Below are 17,244 nucleotides of genomic sequence, written 5' to 3'. Positions count from 1 at the left end.
GTACTTCCCTGCCAGGTGAGTCCCCCCATGCATACTCTGATGCATCTGTTAGGGTTTGGGCGGCAGGGGGTGGTGTGAAAGGTAGCCCCTTGTTTTGGTGGCAGGCCTCTGCTCACCAAAGGAACTCTAGGCACAGGCAAAGTATGATAGGAATCATTGTTTCTAGGTCTTGAGAATGTTGACACCATAGGCTTTTTAGATACCACTGTAGTTTCCTCACATGCAGTCTTGCACATGGAATTAGAAGAATGCAGGAGGCCATGAACCCAAAGACTTGCAGTATTTGTCTTGCAGATAGCAGGGTTTTTGTGGCCACTTGTTTGAAGTAGGTTGTCAAATGAATTTGCTTTTCTGGCATGAGGTAAGCCATCTGGGAAGTTGTATTCAAGCTTGCTCCCAGGAAGATAATTTGTTGACAGGGTATCAGGTGTGATTTCTTTTCGTTTATGGTGTACCCCAGACAAGTTAGAACCCTTTTTACAAAGACCAGATGATTCAAAAGTATGTCCTGGCTTTCTGCCTGAATTAGACAATCATCCAGGTAGGGGTATATTTGAATATTTCTTTGCCTGCAAAATGCAATAACTGTGAATACCCTGGGTGCAGTAGATAAGCCAAAGGGCAGTGCAGAGAACTGATAGTGCGTGTAGCCTACTTTGAAGCGTAGGTATCTTCTGCAAGATTCCCCAATTTGGATGTGCAGGTATGTTTCTTTTAAATCTAGTGTTGCCAACCAGACATCTTTGCTTAGCATAGGAAGTAATTGGTGAAGAGTCAGCATCTTGAATTTTGGAATCTCCAAAAAGGTGTTTAGAGTAGACAGGTCCAGGATAGGATGCCATGAATTGCCTTTTCTGGGTACCAGGAAAAGTCTCTAGTAGAAACCTTGTCCCATTTCCTTTTCTGGTACCAGCTGAATAGCCCCCATGCTTAAGACAGAAAGCAATCATTTTTGGGCCTCTGCCCACTGATTTGGGGGTAGGTCCGGCTACCCACTTGGTGTTGGCAACGTGGGGAAGTGAAATCTGTATCCCTGGGACACTATATTCAAAACCCATTTGTCCTGGGTAATGAGTTCCCAATTCTTTGCATGAAGAGCAATCTTTCCCCCCAAAAGGGGCAGTCAGTTGATAAGTGCTTGGAATTTTTAAAAGGAAGTCATTGAGACAGTGGTCTTATTCCAAGACTTGGAAGTGGAGGCCCCCCCACTGCTTACTTTTAAGAGTCTGCTGGGACTGAAACCTGGGTTTTTTGCTGTTTCTGGGTTTGGCTTGAGAAGACCTGGAAGGGGCTGGAAAGGCCCAATTCATAGAAGGCCAGTGCCTACTAAATCTAGGAGGCTGAACTTGTAAAAATCTTTAACAGTTTGCATAGATTTAGCTTTATCTTCCATCTTTTTAAGAACTTCCTCAGCCTTGCTGCCAAACAGGTGGTCCTGATTTAAAGGAGCATCCAACAATTTAGCCTCAACATGATCAGGCAAAGATTGTTCCTTAAGCCAAGCATGCCTTCTGAGCACAGACCCAGTAACAGCAGCCCTGCAAGAGGCCTCTAATGAATCAAAACCACATTGCAAAGTATGTTTTCCAACTTGTTCGGCAGTATACATTAAATCCTGTAATTCTTTATTTTCCACACAGTCAGGAAACATCATTATTTTCTGTTTTAGCAGTCCAACAACATGTTGCTGATATTTTAACATATGAAACTGGCAGTTTAAAGCCCTAATGGCCAGGGTTGCAGAAGTGTAAACCTTCTTAAGCCATCTATCTAGCGCCCTGAGTCTCTATCAGAAGGGGTAGGATTTTTAGCAGTAGAAGTCTTAATGCCCTTGGGCACCTGTGAAATGGTCTCTGGATCTGTAATCGGATTTTTGAAAAGGAACTTATGGGACTCAGGGACCCTGTAGTACCGGTCAGGTTTTCTGGGAGCAGGAGGCTGGGTATCGGAGGCCAAACTAAATTCCGAGAAAGCATCAACAATGTCTAGTACAGGAGGAATAGCTATAGGCCTACGCTGAGGTAGGAGAAGGAAATCCCCAAGTCTCTTTTTTGAATCAGAAAAATCCTGGTTTTCCCAGTGGAAATGCTCCCTTAGAGTATGCAAGGTTTCCCCAAAAGAAAAATCCTCAGGAGAGGAAGCAGAGGGAATAGAGTCCTCTGCATCAGAATCCTCATAAGTAGATAAGGGCAAATCCAGATCATTAGAAGAGTCAGAAAAAAACAGAATCCTGATCAGAAGATTCATAATCAACCTCAGTCCTAGGCCTCTTAGAAGGGGGGGGGGGTGGCTACCCCTGATTACAGTTATTAGATCTTCAGCCATTCTTATTTTTTTTTAGGCATAGAGTTCTGAGCATGTGGCCTGGGTGTTGGTTTTTTAGACATGGATCGAGATTTAGCCTAAGTAATGAAGGAGGCGTCGATTTAATATGAAAGTTTGTAGGCCTGAATACACCCTCAGAAGCTGGTGCCTGCACAGCAGCTCTGGACCCATCCAAGGTAGAGACATCCACGGGTTCCATAGTTGAAGCATCTCACAGCATACCGGACTCCGAATGGGTCTCAGTAGAGGCCTGTGAATCAGAAGTAGCAGGTATCAGGGGCTGCGAAAGCACCTCACTGAGTACCGGCGAACTGCAGACTGGCTTAGGAGGAGCATTGTTGGCAGTTTTGGACCTTGGCGGCCTGTCTCTGTCTTTATTTTTGCGTTTTTTCAGAATCCCGTTAATCAGATGGCTAACGGGCGACATTTCTGGATAATTAAATAGAGAACCAAAATATTTAGAGGTGAAAATATACCAACGACGAATAGTGTGCTGATTAAATAAAGCACAAAAGTGACAGCAAGGTACGTCGTGGTAAGGGCCTAGGTAAGGAATACAGTACAAATGAAAATCTATATTGCTTTCCACAAGTAATGCAATTACTAACTTTTACTGACATCGGTAAGGAGCAAGAAAAAAGTTTCCCCAACGGGGTACTTAGCTTTAGTTGAAGACTTCGGTTCTGAACCTCGAAAACGAAAATTTCACGAATAGGCCGACCAGCACTTGCTAACTGCTTCTGCTTTGGGCACCGCACGGCAAGAAAGACCGATGTAATGGTGTCGGTTGCATCTTTTATACCCCTGACATCATGGAAGAAGGGACAGCAACTGATGCAAGACCCAAGACTTTGTTAATCAGGCCGACTGAGGGCAACATGCAAGCAGATAACCCAAATGTAAGGACTGCAACAGTGAAACACGAAGAACATCAAGATGAACTGGCCTTGTGATATTCCCTGAGTATTGTGTGTATATATCTCAACTTCTTTGATCAAGAATTCAGGGCAAAGCAGGGGTTAGATAAACATTTTACTTGGAACAAATGAAAATAGAGAGAGGCTGGAAGGAAAGTATGTCAACAAGGAGCTTAACCTCCACACAAGAGAACAATTGCTCTGTGGGATTAACAGCAGCCAACAAAACAAGAACTGCTACCACAAAGGTTCAATTAAATTCTACAATATATAGTGGAAACAAAGTCAGGGCAAGGGAAGAGACGCATTAATTTCAAGAGCAAATAAGGGACTAGGAGAGTTAAAGGGAACATGAATATGCAAATTTACACAAGACTGAAAAAAAAAAGCCTAAAAGGAGATTCATGCGAGAGCAATGGAAAGAAATACGATGAACCCAAAAGCAAAAAGGTTTAGACTGTTTGGGTGGAAATGCATGCATACATACTTCTATACCCCCATTAGGCTCCACAAGATATTTCCAGCAGTGTTGCAGACGTAATGGGAGAAAAAGGACAGCTTGGGACCACATTTTTAGGGATTGTGAGACACTGAAAAACCCTGTTAGCAGTACCAGGATTGATTCAAAATAGAACAGGGCAAGATCATCAAATGATGCTAAGTTTGATGGAAAAACACTGAAATACATAAGAATGTTGGTCACACCTGTATTTACTGGTGACTAAGAAAAGTACTCACAGACTATAGAAGTCAGATTAGAAACCTAAAATAGAAGAGTTAAGAGGTATAATAGAAGAATTCAAGGAAGAACACCTTAAATAGTTTCAAAGGCAATAACTAGGTTAGCGCCTCGTGGGCCATTTTAGGTCTAGCCAATTTCCCTTACTGTGGTTGAATTAACCTGTTCCCTTTTATTAGAGAATGGCCTTACACATCCCATGGTCGATAATTATATACTACCCCTAAAGAGAATAAATGGGATCATACCACAGTTCATTCGTAGGGTTCCATGCATGGGATAAAGCATTTTGGAACTGCCTATGTCCATCAGTAGTATAGGGGGCAGCCCGGAGTAAATGTTTCGTTTCCCATCCCTTGATCTAAGTTGTGCTTGAATATGGTACAGACAAACTTTATCTGGATGGGGAGTCTGTTCCACAGCATCTGAATCCTCTGCAAAATATACCTGTGCCTCCAAATTGTTCTGCTGATGTTGTAGAACAGATTTAGATCCCTATACAAAGTATTTTTGATGGCATTTGGCTTGCAGATGTGCAATAAATCCATCAGAATTGGGTCAGGGGATGCCTTGTATGCCAGACACAAGTCATCTCTTAAATTAAATTGGTAGATAAAGTTAAAAACAAATACTGGTTAACAAATGGGTTAAATGGGAAATCTCACAAAACAGAGGGGAATGCCGAACCTGAAAGAGGCTAGGAAAATGAAAGAGACCAGTAGCAACAGTGGTTTCAATGACTGATCCAAATGTACATGGTTAAGATATTTCTTTCTTTGAATTTTTGTTAAAATAAATTTGAGGAATACTTTTAACAAGAGAAAGTTTCAGTAGGAATAAAGATGATGGTGGGCTCTAAACATAGCACAAGATATAAATGCTACACAAGGAATTGAAAGATGGAGCCTGATATAAGATGTGCAAACTTTGTATACATAACATTTATTGTAATGACTGCTAGGTGCTGTGGCATAAGTGTACAGAACTGTGGACTGGTAAAGTTTAGGCCAGCCCAAAAACTGACTTTGATTTGGTGTACCATGCATGAGGTTTGCATAACTTATGTTCTCTAATAGAAAACAAGAAATTAAGGTTGGACTGAAATACAAAAGAATTTGGACCACATCCACATTTAAAAGAATTCTGAACAAAGCCGAAAAAGGATGAGAGAGGTCTAAAATCAGGGAAATTTTTTACTACTACTATAATTCACTTAAAAAGCTAACAGAGCATCAGGTTTTGCATAAACATTAAATTTTCATGGTTCCTTTGGTTTAAAAATTCAGGTTCAGTATCAATGTAATCTCAATTTATAAGAAAATCAAAATTTTATGAAGCAAAAGGCACTTTAGAGTAGAATTGTGCAGGAGAGGTATATTCTATTAACAGAGACTGAGGATGCAATTAAGTCAAGATCAGTTTTGATTAAATTACTGACTTGATATGAAAAAAAAAACACACCGTAGAGGCAGAGGCAGCCAGGGATAAAGTGATCTACAGAGGGGAGGGTATACGTTTGTGGAACACTATTACTCTGATGGGACAGTGAAGCATCACTGGTGATTTACAGATGCAGTGCAGAAATGTAAACCTGAGAGATTGAAATTCAAAATGCCTTTTTGGTTATGCTGATGGTTTTCTGGGAAGGAAAATAGTTGAAATTTGACAGTCAGGATTAAGAAACAGGAGAGAGAAGATGAGAGTTACATGAAAAATAAAAATACTAGCTAAGTAAAGAGTTTGAGAGACTGCGGAGTAAAACGAAGCAGATGATCCAAAAGAAACAAAGGCTGGCTTGGAGAAAAAGATGGCAAATGAAAAAAATATATATATTTAGATATGCATGCTATGCCAGAAACAAGCCATCTGAATAAAGTAAAAAAACTCTGCATCATGAGTCTACACTGAATCTAGAATGGAGTATCTTGAGGGTTGGTAATATTATATACACAAAATAGGTGAACACTAATCAGCAAGTACAAGTTAAGGTAGTCTGTCTTTATGTAGTAAAGGTTTATTTGTACTCCATTTAAATTCTAAAACCATGACAAATATGTCTAACAGTTAATGTTAACTGTTTTCTTATAATAATGGGCATAGATATTTGTTAAGTATAAGCAAAAATGAGGGACCAAGTTATAGTAACTTTCGGTGTGCATTAACCACAAGAGTACCTGTAAAATAAGGAAATGACTTTTACAGATTGAATTAAGTCCTTTGAGTATGTTTACAGATATCTGCAACAGTGATTGTCCCTTGTATATATTGCATTTAAATATTAAGTATCTTGAAAAACAGGTTGAAAAATCTATGTTAAATATTTATCATTAAAATTGCTTACTTTTACGTAAGCTATAGTTTTTTTTTTTTTTTCCAAAATCTCTATTTCAATTTTCTTTTTTCAAATAATAACAATATGGTAACTCAAAAACACAAACAATACAAATACCTATCTAAAGAAAACGTACAACAATCTCGTTCAGAGAAAATTATACATATATATATATATATATATATATATATATATACACATTATATATATACATATATATATATATATATATATATATACACACACACACCACACACACACACACTATATATACACAAGAAGTCAATACATCGTCAAGTATGAGAATTCTTACGTTTATCTGGTCTCATAAGGGAGAGTTAGAATGGGGATAGTCTATATATAAAGTAAAAATAGAAATTTAACCATTTATTTGTATGTTTAGGGAAAATATCTAGTTACATATATACTAAGAAAAGGGTGCTGATGCAAGAAAGACTGGTTATACTACATTCATTTCTTATTTAAAGGTTAGCGTTTCATGACAATTTGTAGGCAAATTTTATTCGTCAAGAATTATATCTAGCAAGTAACCCCAATATTTTTGGTAATAGCGTTTGTTTTTTTTTTGAATAAATTAATTTGTGAGATGAGATATATTTGATAGCAAGATTGCTAAAATTTTCCCATGTAATTGGTGACATGACATTCCAATTCTTTGTAATTGAATTTAATAAGGGCACACATCGTAATAAAGACGTTTTAATATTTTTGTGAGTTGATTGATATTAATATACAATATAGCCGTCTCCCAAGTAAGGGTTGATTTTTCATATCCCATCATCTTACTCTCAAGGAACACCATAAGTTGTGTATCTTAGTACAGTTCCACATGACATGTAAATTATCAGCTGCTTGATCCGGACAATGGGGACATATAGGCGAAAAGTTACTTACCATAATTTGTGTATATAACAGCTTCTTGACAGGAATGAATTTGATTGTATTTTCAATGGCTAGTTTCTTATTTTCTTCAGTCACTGATTGATTTTTTGTTTGCCAATAGTTTAAAAATAAAAAATTCTGTTGTTTTGCACTCATTACAATTTTATAAGTCCTAGAAATTGTTTTCCCTTTAATTGCAAGATTTTCAAGTATTAATTTAACTAAACCTATGTTCTGTAAGTCAGTGTGTATTTGTGAGAATTTAGCATTGATAAGATGATGAAGGTGGTTAAGGATAATACTATATTTCATAGGAAGTTTGAGTTCAAGTCTCATTTGCCCCGTGTTAGAGTCTTTCAATTGGTATATATCCCTATTGTGTAATCTTTTATCAGGAGGTAGTTTGTTAGATTAACTAGATTATTATGTATTAGTAAACTAGGATTTAGGTGTAACAGTTGTATAAGGGCAAAAGCGTCAGCTAATTGCAATGATTTAAATAGTTTGTTATAAGAATCAGGTTTTTAATTAGTGGGTGTAAATTCTTCGTGTATATGCTAGCCTGGTTTAAACTCAAGAATGGTAAGGATTTGATATTACAGCCAAGGGATTTCAACTGTTCATACCAGATTTTGGCCCAACGGGGTGTCCACGTATTTATATACGAGTCATAGGTTATTTGTATTAGTCTGTATACAGTAATTATACTATAGTAAAGCTTAAAATCAGGTAACCCCAATCCCCCCTTATCTTTGGCAAGTACAAGTTTTGCATATTTAATTCTGGTAGATTTGGGATACCATAAGAATCTTGATATAGCTTTTACCATGGCAAAGAAGTTGTTTTGGGGAATATTTGAAAAGGTAGCATTTAACTGAAAGAGTATTCTTGGTAGAAAATTCATCTTGACAACACTAGCTTTTGATAGTAGAGACATATTGATGTTCTTCCATCTATCCATATCGTTTTGAATACTAGTCCATGTAGTTAGTAGTTATTGTTCAGAATATCTTTGAAGTCCGAAGTAAATATTATTCCTAGATATTTTCTGGTAATTTATTTTGATCTCACTCATAGGAAAGTACAATTCTTTATGGTCTATAGGATTGAGGGGAAATGTGTGACTTGTTTAAATTTAAATTATAATTTGAAACTACCGAGAACTCATCAATAACTAAGTATTTTTGGAAGGTCAATAGTGGGGAGTTGGAAGTATATATTTAAGTCATCAGCAAAGGCAGAATATATAAGATTTGTATTGTGGATTCTGGGAATATGATGACATTTTGTTTGCAAAATAAACAGAAGGGGGGTTCTAGATAAAGATTAAATAGGTATGGCGAAAGAGGACATCCTTGTCTTGTACCACTGGATAAGAGTATAGGGTTAGTTATAAGTTTATTTACCTGTATAGAGAGTGGTAGAAGCTTGCTGATAGAGAACCTGGATCATTTTAATAAATTCTTGAGGAAAACCATAAAAAGGCAGTATATTAAAGAGAAAGTGTAAGTTTACTCTATCAAAAGCTTTAGTTGCATCTACTGTAAGGGCATATCTGGGGCATTTATCCCTATTAAGTAGTCTTACAATGGTATCTAAAAGGAGGGTGTTGTCACTTGTTCGCCTGTTTGTCATAAAGCCCATTTGTTGTTGGGAAATAATAGAGGGGAGTATATTCTTAAGTCTATTTGCTATAACATGGGCTAATATCTTAAGATCAGTGTTTATGAAGGCTATTGGTCTATAATTTGCTGGATCTTTTGGGTCAGAATGCGGTTTAGGAATCACTGTCTTGGGGTTATTTAAGTATTTGTCTGTTATACCATATTGTATTATATAGCTAAAAACTTTTAACACTTCGGAGACAGGTTCCACGAATAGCTTATAAAAATCCGATGTGTATCCATCTGGCCCAGGGGATTTACCTAATTTTAGTTTGTTTATTGCAGCTTTTATCTTGTAAATGTAACAGTGATTTTAAGAGTTTCCTTTGATCTTCTGTAATTTGTGGAAAGTTTATATTATGTATAAAATCCTCAAATCTGTCTGTAGATAAGGGTATATTGTATAATTTCTTATAAATATCTTCAAAGGTGTCCACTATATCTTGATCTTTATATTTCACCTGTCCTTCATATTTTATTTCTTTGATCCTAGGAGGTCCACTTTTTATGTTAGTTTAGCTAGGAATTTTGATGGTGTTTGAGCCCATTCTGAATATTGATATATTGACCTTAATTCTAAGGAGATATTTTCTAAAGTGTGTGTAATTGTTTTTGCCAATCAATTATTTTTTCCTCAAGTTCTTTAGAATATTTTGCCTGAAGTTCTAGTTCAGCAGTGTTTGACACTCTAGCTCATTCTTAAGATTGTTATACTTTTTTTGAGCCATGCAGATTTTTGAATAATAATACCCCTGATGACTGCCTTGGTAGCCGCCCATTGTATGTCATATGGAATTTGATCGGATATAAAATCATTTTAAAGTTGGGCTAGCACATTCTAAATTTCTTGTGTAGTTTCTTGGTTTTGTATAATTTTAGGATTTAACATCCAGGTATTGAAATAGGAAATATTTTGTTTATGAGCTTGAAAGTTTATTAAAAGTCTAATTTTGGAATTATCTGAAATAGTTCTAGGTGATGCAGCATAATTTAATTTGTTAGAGAGGAAAGCAAGGGAAATTAGAAAAGCATCTATCCTGGACAAAGTTTTATGAGTGGTTGAAAAGAATGTGAATCTTGATATTGTTTTATCATATTGAAATTTAACATAAGGGTCAACTAGTTCAAATGTATTTTGTAATTCAAGTGCTGTAGTAGTACATTGTGACTGTCTGTTTTTATTATGCGATCTATCCTTATCTAGATTTAGTAAAGCATTCCAGTCCCCACCTACAATAAAGAGATGATTTGGATATTTGGCTAATATATTAAAGATTTCATAAATGAAGAGCTGTTGATTTGAGCAGGGGCTATATATATTAAGAAAAGAGTAATTGTTTGTTTAAAGTATGATATTCAGTAGTAAATAATACCCATCTTCCCTTTGAGTCAGCTTCATAGGAAGTAATCTCACCTTGGAAGGATTTATTTACTATAATGGCCACTCCCCTGGACAAAGAACTATAATTTGCAGCAACTATTGTTTTAACCCATTTTCTTTTCCTTTCCATAACCCAAAGTTGGTCATCTAAGTGAGTTTCTTGCAAGAAAGTTATATCAGCCTTAGTTTGGTATGTGAGGTACACGATTAAATTTCTTTTTACCTACCATCCCTTTAACATTCCAAGAGTCTATGGTTATCATTTTTTATTAATATTGTTGAAGTTTCTCATTAGCTGATACACAAATAAACTTTTTATGTTAGTGTATTTATCTTAAGAATAAATGTTGTGACTTCTATACTCCTAAACTCTAAATAGGTGCCTAACCACCCATCCCTCTGTATTTGTAAATGTGCATGAGTTGAGAAACTAAAAGAAACTATTATTTTTAACAAGGAGTAGATGTATATTAGAGGGATGTCAACAATACCCATACTGTTCCAAATGCGAGCAGTCATCCGCTAACGGACTGTGCCCATCCCACTCCTTTTATTATTTATAAACTGCATATTCATTTTCAGTCTTCTTAAAATATTATATTAATTGTACCCTTAGATATTACATAGAGAGAAAAGGAAAAGTAGCTTTTATAAAAAGTTTTGTAGTAACAGCAACATATTATAATTCTTAACATTTCAAGAGTTATTAAAGAGTTAATATTTTCAAAAACCAAGTAAAATAAATGTATATTTACAAAAGGCATAATTTTAAAAATTCAAAAACATTTGCATTATTCTTGCTAACAGCAACTAACTGTGGTTCTTTAAAATGTACTGGAAACCATACAAGCAAGCATTGTGTACTGCGGTGGTGGTGCTGCGGTAGCGTTGTTGCCTCACAGTAAGACTATGTCCTGTTCGATTCTCAGTTAGAGCGTCTTATGTATGGAGACATGCGTGAATGGGCGTACCTTAGTTGAAGGTTGTGCGTCAGGGCTGGCAACTAGGCACGTAAAAATCTACTGCCAATCATTACCGGACCGGAATTCTGCTGTGGCGACCCCTAACCGGGAAAAGCCGAAAGACGCAACAAGCAATCATTGTGAACTCATATTATTAATTAACCAGTGCCAGCTACTAGACAAACAGGGGAATAAAAAGGAAAATGTTTTTGTACCTTGCTCATAGACACTTTTAAAGGTAACTCAATGGTTATGCCATTAGAATAATGATTATAAATTTTAAACATTTAAAGACGGCAGCACTTTAAAATTCAACAACATTTGCCTTTTTCTTACTAACATCAACTAACTGTGGTTCTTTAAAATGTATTGGAACTTCATTTAACATTGCACTGGCAAAAGCCATATAAACAAATCATTGTGAACTCATATGTTAATAATTAACCAGTGCCATCAACTGAACAAACAGAGGATTTTGTGAACTTGAAAAACTAGTTTATGTTATTTAATATGCACAAATGAGGGGTACCAGTAATATCTGCTCGCCAATCCAGAGATCAAGTGCAGATGGTAGGAGTATTTCAAAATGATTCTTAATTAAAAAAAAAAAAACCCTCTACAGAAACTGTACTATGTGCACAGCCTACAATGAAACAGGAAGGAGAACCTACCTTAGAAGTATGTACAAAGTGTACTTGAAGTCAAGAAAAGTAGAAGGTTCAAATGAAGTCCTTGCAGGTATGATCTACATTTTAGGGGGGTGGGAGAAGATGGCTCATGAGAGTACTCATCATACTTGGTAGTAAGGGAGAGAGAGCTGGCTGTAGAATAAACATTTTACAGCCAGTGCACTAGAACAAAGGGAATATTCACAACTGCTGGCAGAACAGTGTTATCAAATTCCTGTCACACCACATGACAGTACTAGGCAGGGTTACTGAAACAAATATGTAGAGTACTATAAGCACTTTAGATTTAGATCATACACTGACAGTATCCCCCTTATAAATCTTCTGTAGTACGGGCCCCTTACTGCCCTTGTCACCATGCACACTGACAGTGTCCCTTACAGATCGTCTGAAGTACAAGACCTTTAATGCCCCCACGTTTGTCTTTGGCAACAGTTTCTTTCTCCTAGCATGTAATGCAGTGTGTGATGTATAAAATACAGCAGTACTTCAGATGGCATCACCACCTTTCTACGGTTCTGCCACCAAACATAAGGCCCCTGTCAAAAGCACAATGGCAACAGTTTGTATAACAGACAAAAGTCAAAAAGGAGTTACAGAAGGTAAGATGCTTTCAACAAGTTACCTTTGCAACAGGGCTATCAAACAATTACAAAACCTGCTTTGTGCACACTTCTGAACGTAAAAGCAATTAGACAAGTGAAATACCATGACAACCAAGGAACTCCTCCAAAAGGGTACATGCAGATGACTGTGCAACCAAATACTTCTTTGCATATACTGATTTACACTGTTGTATTGCACACATTTTTCTTCAGACAGAACAGTCAGGTATTGAAACAAATACACGAATATTAGTATTAGTATCACACATGCATACAAGCTTTGGATTTACTGCGTTAGTACCTGCTTGCAAAATACAGTTAGAAAAGGACAAACAACAGTATTTTCAATGACCAACATTGTATTAAATCTATTTATGGAACTGTGTGCGCTTTCCTCTCAAAAATAGCATAAAAATATTAGCTTTATTATAACTAGTTATCTACTTAAGTGGGCCACTGCATAACAAAAACAGGTTACTTACTCGACTGAAACAACTACAGCATTCAAGACGTCCGCAATCTTCTTGCATATATAATCATAAGACCTTATTCCTAGAGAGAAAATGAATTACATTTAGTTAACTTTTTAAATTACTGCTTAAGCACATAAAATATTCTTAAAATTCAGTGCAGTGATATGCCAATTAAAATGTTGCAGAACCATGTGATCATATACAAGGAACATGTGCAAACACCTTTGCATCACAAGGCAGTTAATGTGAAAGAGAAATGCCTGCTAGCATGAATCAAATACCAGAGACTGACTTTATAATTTTCATTTCTTTCTACTCTGAACCAACTGTAACTGCATACCTAATTTGCATTTACACTTTGTTAATCTCTATATGCTATAGTATAGTTAATGAAATAATTTAAATATCACAACAAAGCAAATTTGGGAAAGGATGCCCATCATAACCAAAGATGTTTTGAACAGAAGATTTGTGCTGCAGAACATTTTTAAGATGAATGGGATAACTTCCCAGGTGGACATCAGTCTTCCAGAACTTGAAAGCAGTGAAATATTACTAATAAGTGTAAAGTTACCTCACACTCTGAGCATAAACGGGACGCATTTAAAAGACTAAACTATGCCACCTTCTGCACTTTAGTGCCAGCACCTAATCAGTAAAATGTGTTGGCAATAGATATCCCTGAAAACTAAGACTTGCATGATCAGAAATGTATGCCACACTAGGGATAAGTATGCCAGGGCCCTCCTGCACACAAGAACATATACAAACACGCACATAAGTATACACACACAGGTCTAATGTCAACTACATGCAATACGTGTTGTAGGCCTAAGTCATAGGTAGTACTGGGAGAGAGGGTGGAATCCCACTCTAACAACGATCCTTCTAGCTGGAAAGCTACAGTTATGGTGAAACTCCTCACACTTCTGCAGGAAATCTATAAGGTACATAGGTGAGTGTCATGCACTGTGAGACCCAAACACCAAACAGTTTATGACTTACAAAATATCTCTAAAGACTACAGTGGAAATCTCTCCTGTTCCTACACCAAGAATCTAGCCTGTAGTGTTTACAGAAGTAATGTACGAACTAAGCCGAAGCCACTCACATTCTCTTGGTACAAACGTTCCTAAAGAAAGCAGCAGTGGTAGTCATTGACCTAAATGAACGGATCCCCAACCCACCTAGTCAAAGTCCTGTCATACTTCACACAGTTAAAAGATGACCCAAGTCCAGTCTGAGAGCCATGTGGAAAGCTTCTGCATAGAGATATTGTGCATTCTTGCTCGCCTGCCATGAAAAAACAAAACTGATATGCCTGTCTAAAGTTATTTCTCTTGCCGATGTACTATCTCAACTGCATACTCACATCCACGGTGCACAATTCTTTCCCACCTGTTATCAGATTTTTGGAAATAACATGGATAGCTGAATGCACTGATTGAGGAATAATAAACTTGCCTATCTGCTGAACACTGTGCGAGATTCCATACACATCAGTGCTTATGGAGTGAAGATTCATTACCTACAATTACTACTACTACTAGGAAACAGCCTACCTGGTTGATATCAGAGGTCAACTGTGCAGGCAGGTTAAAGCAAAGGAAGAGTCAAAACTAATCTACAACAAAGTCAAGTGCCAAGGCTGGAGATAGTGAGCATTTGGATGGCCAGAGAGGAAAGGTACTCTCCATTAATTGTCTAACAACTGTGCTGGAAGTAAAAAGGTTCTAATGAAATGCAGAGAGATGAAATTTTACACATCAGTAGGCCAGACCTTGAACTGTGGTGGTGGTGCTGTGGTAGCGTTGTCGCCTCACAGTAAGACGTTGTCCTGTTCGATTCTCAGCTAGAGTGTCTTCTGTGTGTAGACATGTGTGAATGGGCGTACCTTCGTTGAAGGTTGTGCTTCAGGGCTGGCAACTCTGCACGTAAAAATCTACTGGCAATCATTAGCGGACCAGAGTTCCGCTGTGGCGACCCCTAACCGGGAAAAGCTGAAAGACACAACAAGTAGGCCAGACCTTAAACAGGCCCAAGAGGTGTGGAAGACTTGAGGAATGGGACAGAAAATGTTGACAAATTCATTCTTCTCAAACCAATGGAAGAAACTTGTCCATTTGGTAAAGATGGCTTGGAAGTAGCACATATCCTTGGTTCTCTGAGGACATATGAATTGGACAAAATAAGAGTTAAGGTATCACCCTCACATATTTTACCCAGCAAGTCCACGACACATGACAATGGGATTCAGTAGTTTCCTGTCCTGGTGCGCAATAATTCTGCAGTGTAGCAAAAGAACTGCTGGTTCCTCTGTAATCATGTGTCAGCTGGGTGAATCAGAATTGGTCTTTGCCAGTTTGGTGCTATAAGAATACGTTCTGCTCTTTCTCTTACTGCTTTTAGAAGCACCTTTGCAATGAGATATTAGAAAAGACCTGGTTCCAACTAAATGCAAAGGTTTGTTGAAATGGAATCCTGTTGCAGAAGATGAGGTATAATATATACAAACTATTGACTCATAAAAGGACCCTTCTTGATGAGCCCCTGGCTGGGTATATTTCTACCAGGCACACCTATACATTTCCCCCAGTAAAATACCACATTTGTGGACATATACATGCTATGGTGCAATATGCCCACTACATAAGCACATACTTCACCACCCTTCAGCTCACCTTATGCCACACAAAAGCATCCTTCTGCAAATTAAGATGCAACAATGAAGATCTGAAACTTACATTATTAAGTAAGGGCCATCACAGTGGTACAGAAGTAAAAGCTGCTCACTCAACTGTTTTCTGGGATGCCTTGTAAATATAATCTACATAGCATCTGTGTGTTCACATGGGGTTTTGCCAGGTGTCCTGGTCTTCTTCCCACATTCAAAACACATGCTGTCAGGTGAAATGGTAATTCTCCAAACTGATGTGTGGGCATGGTAAATGCACATGTGCATTTTGCAATGGATTGATATCCCATGAAGAAAAGCTATGCTAGCATATATTTATTACTTACTGGGATAGGATGAGGCTCCAGGATCCTAAAAAAGATAAACCAGGAACTGGAGAGTGAATGAAGGAATTATTAAACAAGTAATAAAAGTATGCACATGCCTGACTTGCAGAGAACTCAAACAGCCAAGGATGATGTAAAGGACACTTATCCACAAGGGGAGCAGTATCCTGACATCTGGTGGGTACATGGTCTTATCAGCCTTTGCAGATATTCACTAGAACACTATTTCTGTAACTAAAAGAATATTACACTGCTGTAACATTTGAAGAAACTTTTAAACACATTTCTATACACACTTGCAATAAATGACTAATGCAGAGACAGTAATTCTTTTCATAGGTCACTTTTTTATATTATTTGCTCTATTTTTTCTTCAGAAGTGACGCACACAGCCAACTAGGCTGGATTTCACTTGCTGCAGGCATTCTTACGAACAGCTTTGTCTTAATTACTTGCAAATATAAATTAATTTTGTCTCCTGTCCTCTCCACAAAAGCAAAATTAGAGTGAAAGCGGAGACGCTGACAATGTACCAAAATATACTCTTCAAACCACAAACTAAACGGACACCAAAGTTTGTAAAATACAAAAATGTAATAAGTTAAGAGCTTTCATCAGTTACATGGACTTCATCAGAACTACTGACAAGTTACTTCCAGCAGCCTTTAAATTAATTAATGATCAATCACATGATAGAAAATATCCTCTCTACCTTCCCATCAAGGTCTACCCTACAATTAGCCCAAGATCCAAAAAGACTTCATTTGTAGCTGGCCCACTCACCATCCAAAGAGCGGGAAAGAATGCTTTTAGAAACTATATCCCCTACATATACACTACAGACTATTACAATGTAAGAGATTTACTGACTTTCAAAAATACCCATTAGACACATCTATTATCATTAGCCAAATGCAGAAAGTGAAACCCTGTCCTCACATAAAGGTGTTTACCAATGTGAATACAAGTGTACAATGACAATGTGGCTTAGAGCCAAGCCTGCATTTCATTTCTACTGTAGTAACTAAACTACTATGTTTGATTTGCATGTACTAATATGTATATTTGTTGTAATCCTGCATGTGATCATTATAAACTATTAAATACTGCTCTTTTACATGAGCTTCATGTTCTCCTCCAGTCTCCTCTGAAAAAAAAGGCCCATGGTTCAGTGGGACTACTTGTTTTCTATTTTTTTTTTTTAAGTTAAATTTTTAAAATGAATATACATGG

General features: G+C 37.1%; 1 protein-coding gene across 3 annotated transcripts in view; it reads right to left on the bottom strand.

The window, feature by feature from the left end:
• Positions 1-17,244, bottom strand: part of NCEH1 (neutral cholesterol ester hydrolase 1) — a 726,876-nt gene that overhangs the window by 282,654 nt on the left and 426,978 nt on the right. For all 3 annotated transcript variants that reach the window (XM_044070229.1, XM_044070231.1, XM_044070230.1), the window contains exon 3: positions 13,000-13,069. In XM_044070229.1, the coding sequence (XP_043926164.1) occupies positions 13,000-13,069 (70 nt within the window). The remainder of the gene's footprint in view (positions 1-12,999; positions 13,070-17,244) is intronic.

Source organism: Protopterus annectens, chromosome 4.part1, assembly GCF_019279795.1.
Source record: "Protopterus annectens isolate FY-2018-M chromosome 4.part1, PAN1.0, whole genome shotgun sequence".
Classification (NCBI taxonomy): Eukaryota; Metazoa; Chordata; order Ceratodontiformes; family Protopteridae; genus Protopterus; species Protopterus annectens.
Note: the sequence above shows the minus strand (reverse complement) of the source record. Positions and strands in the feature narration are given on the sequence as shown.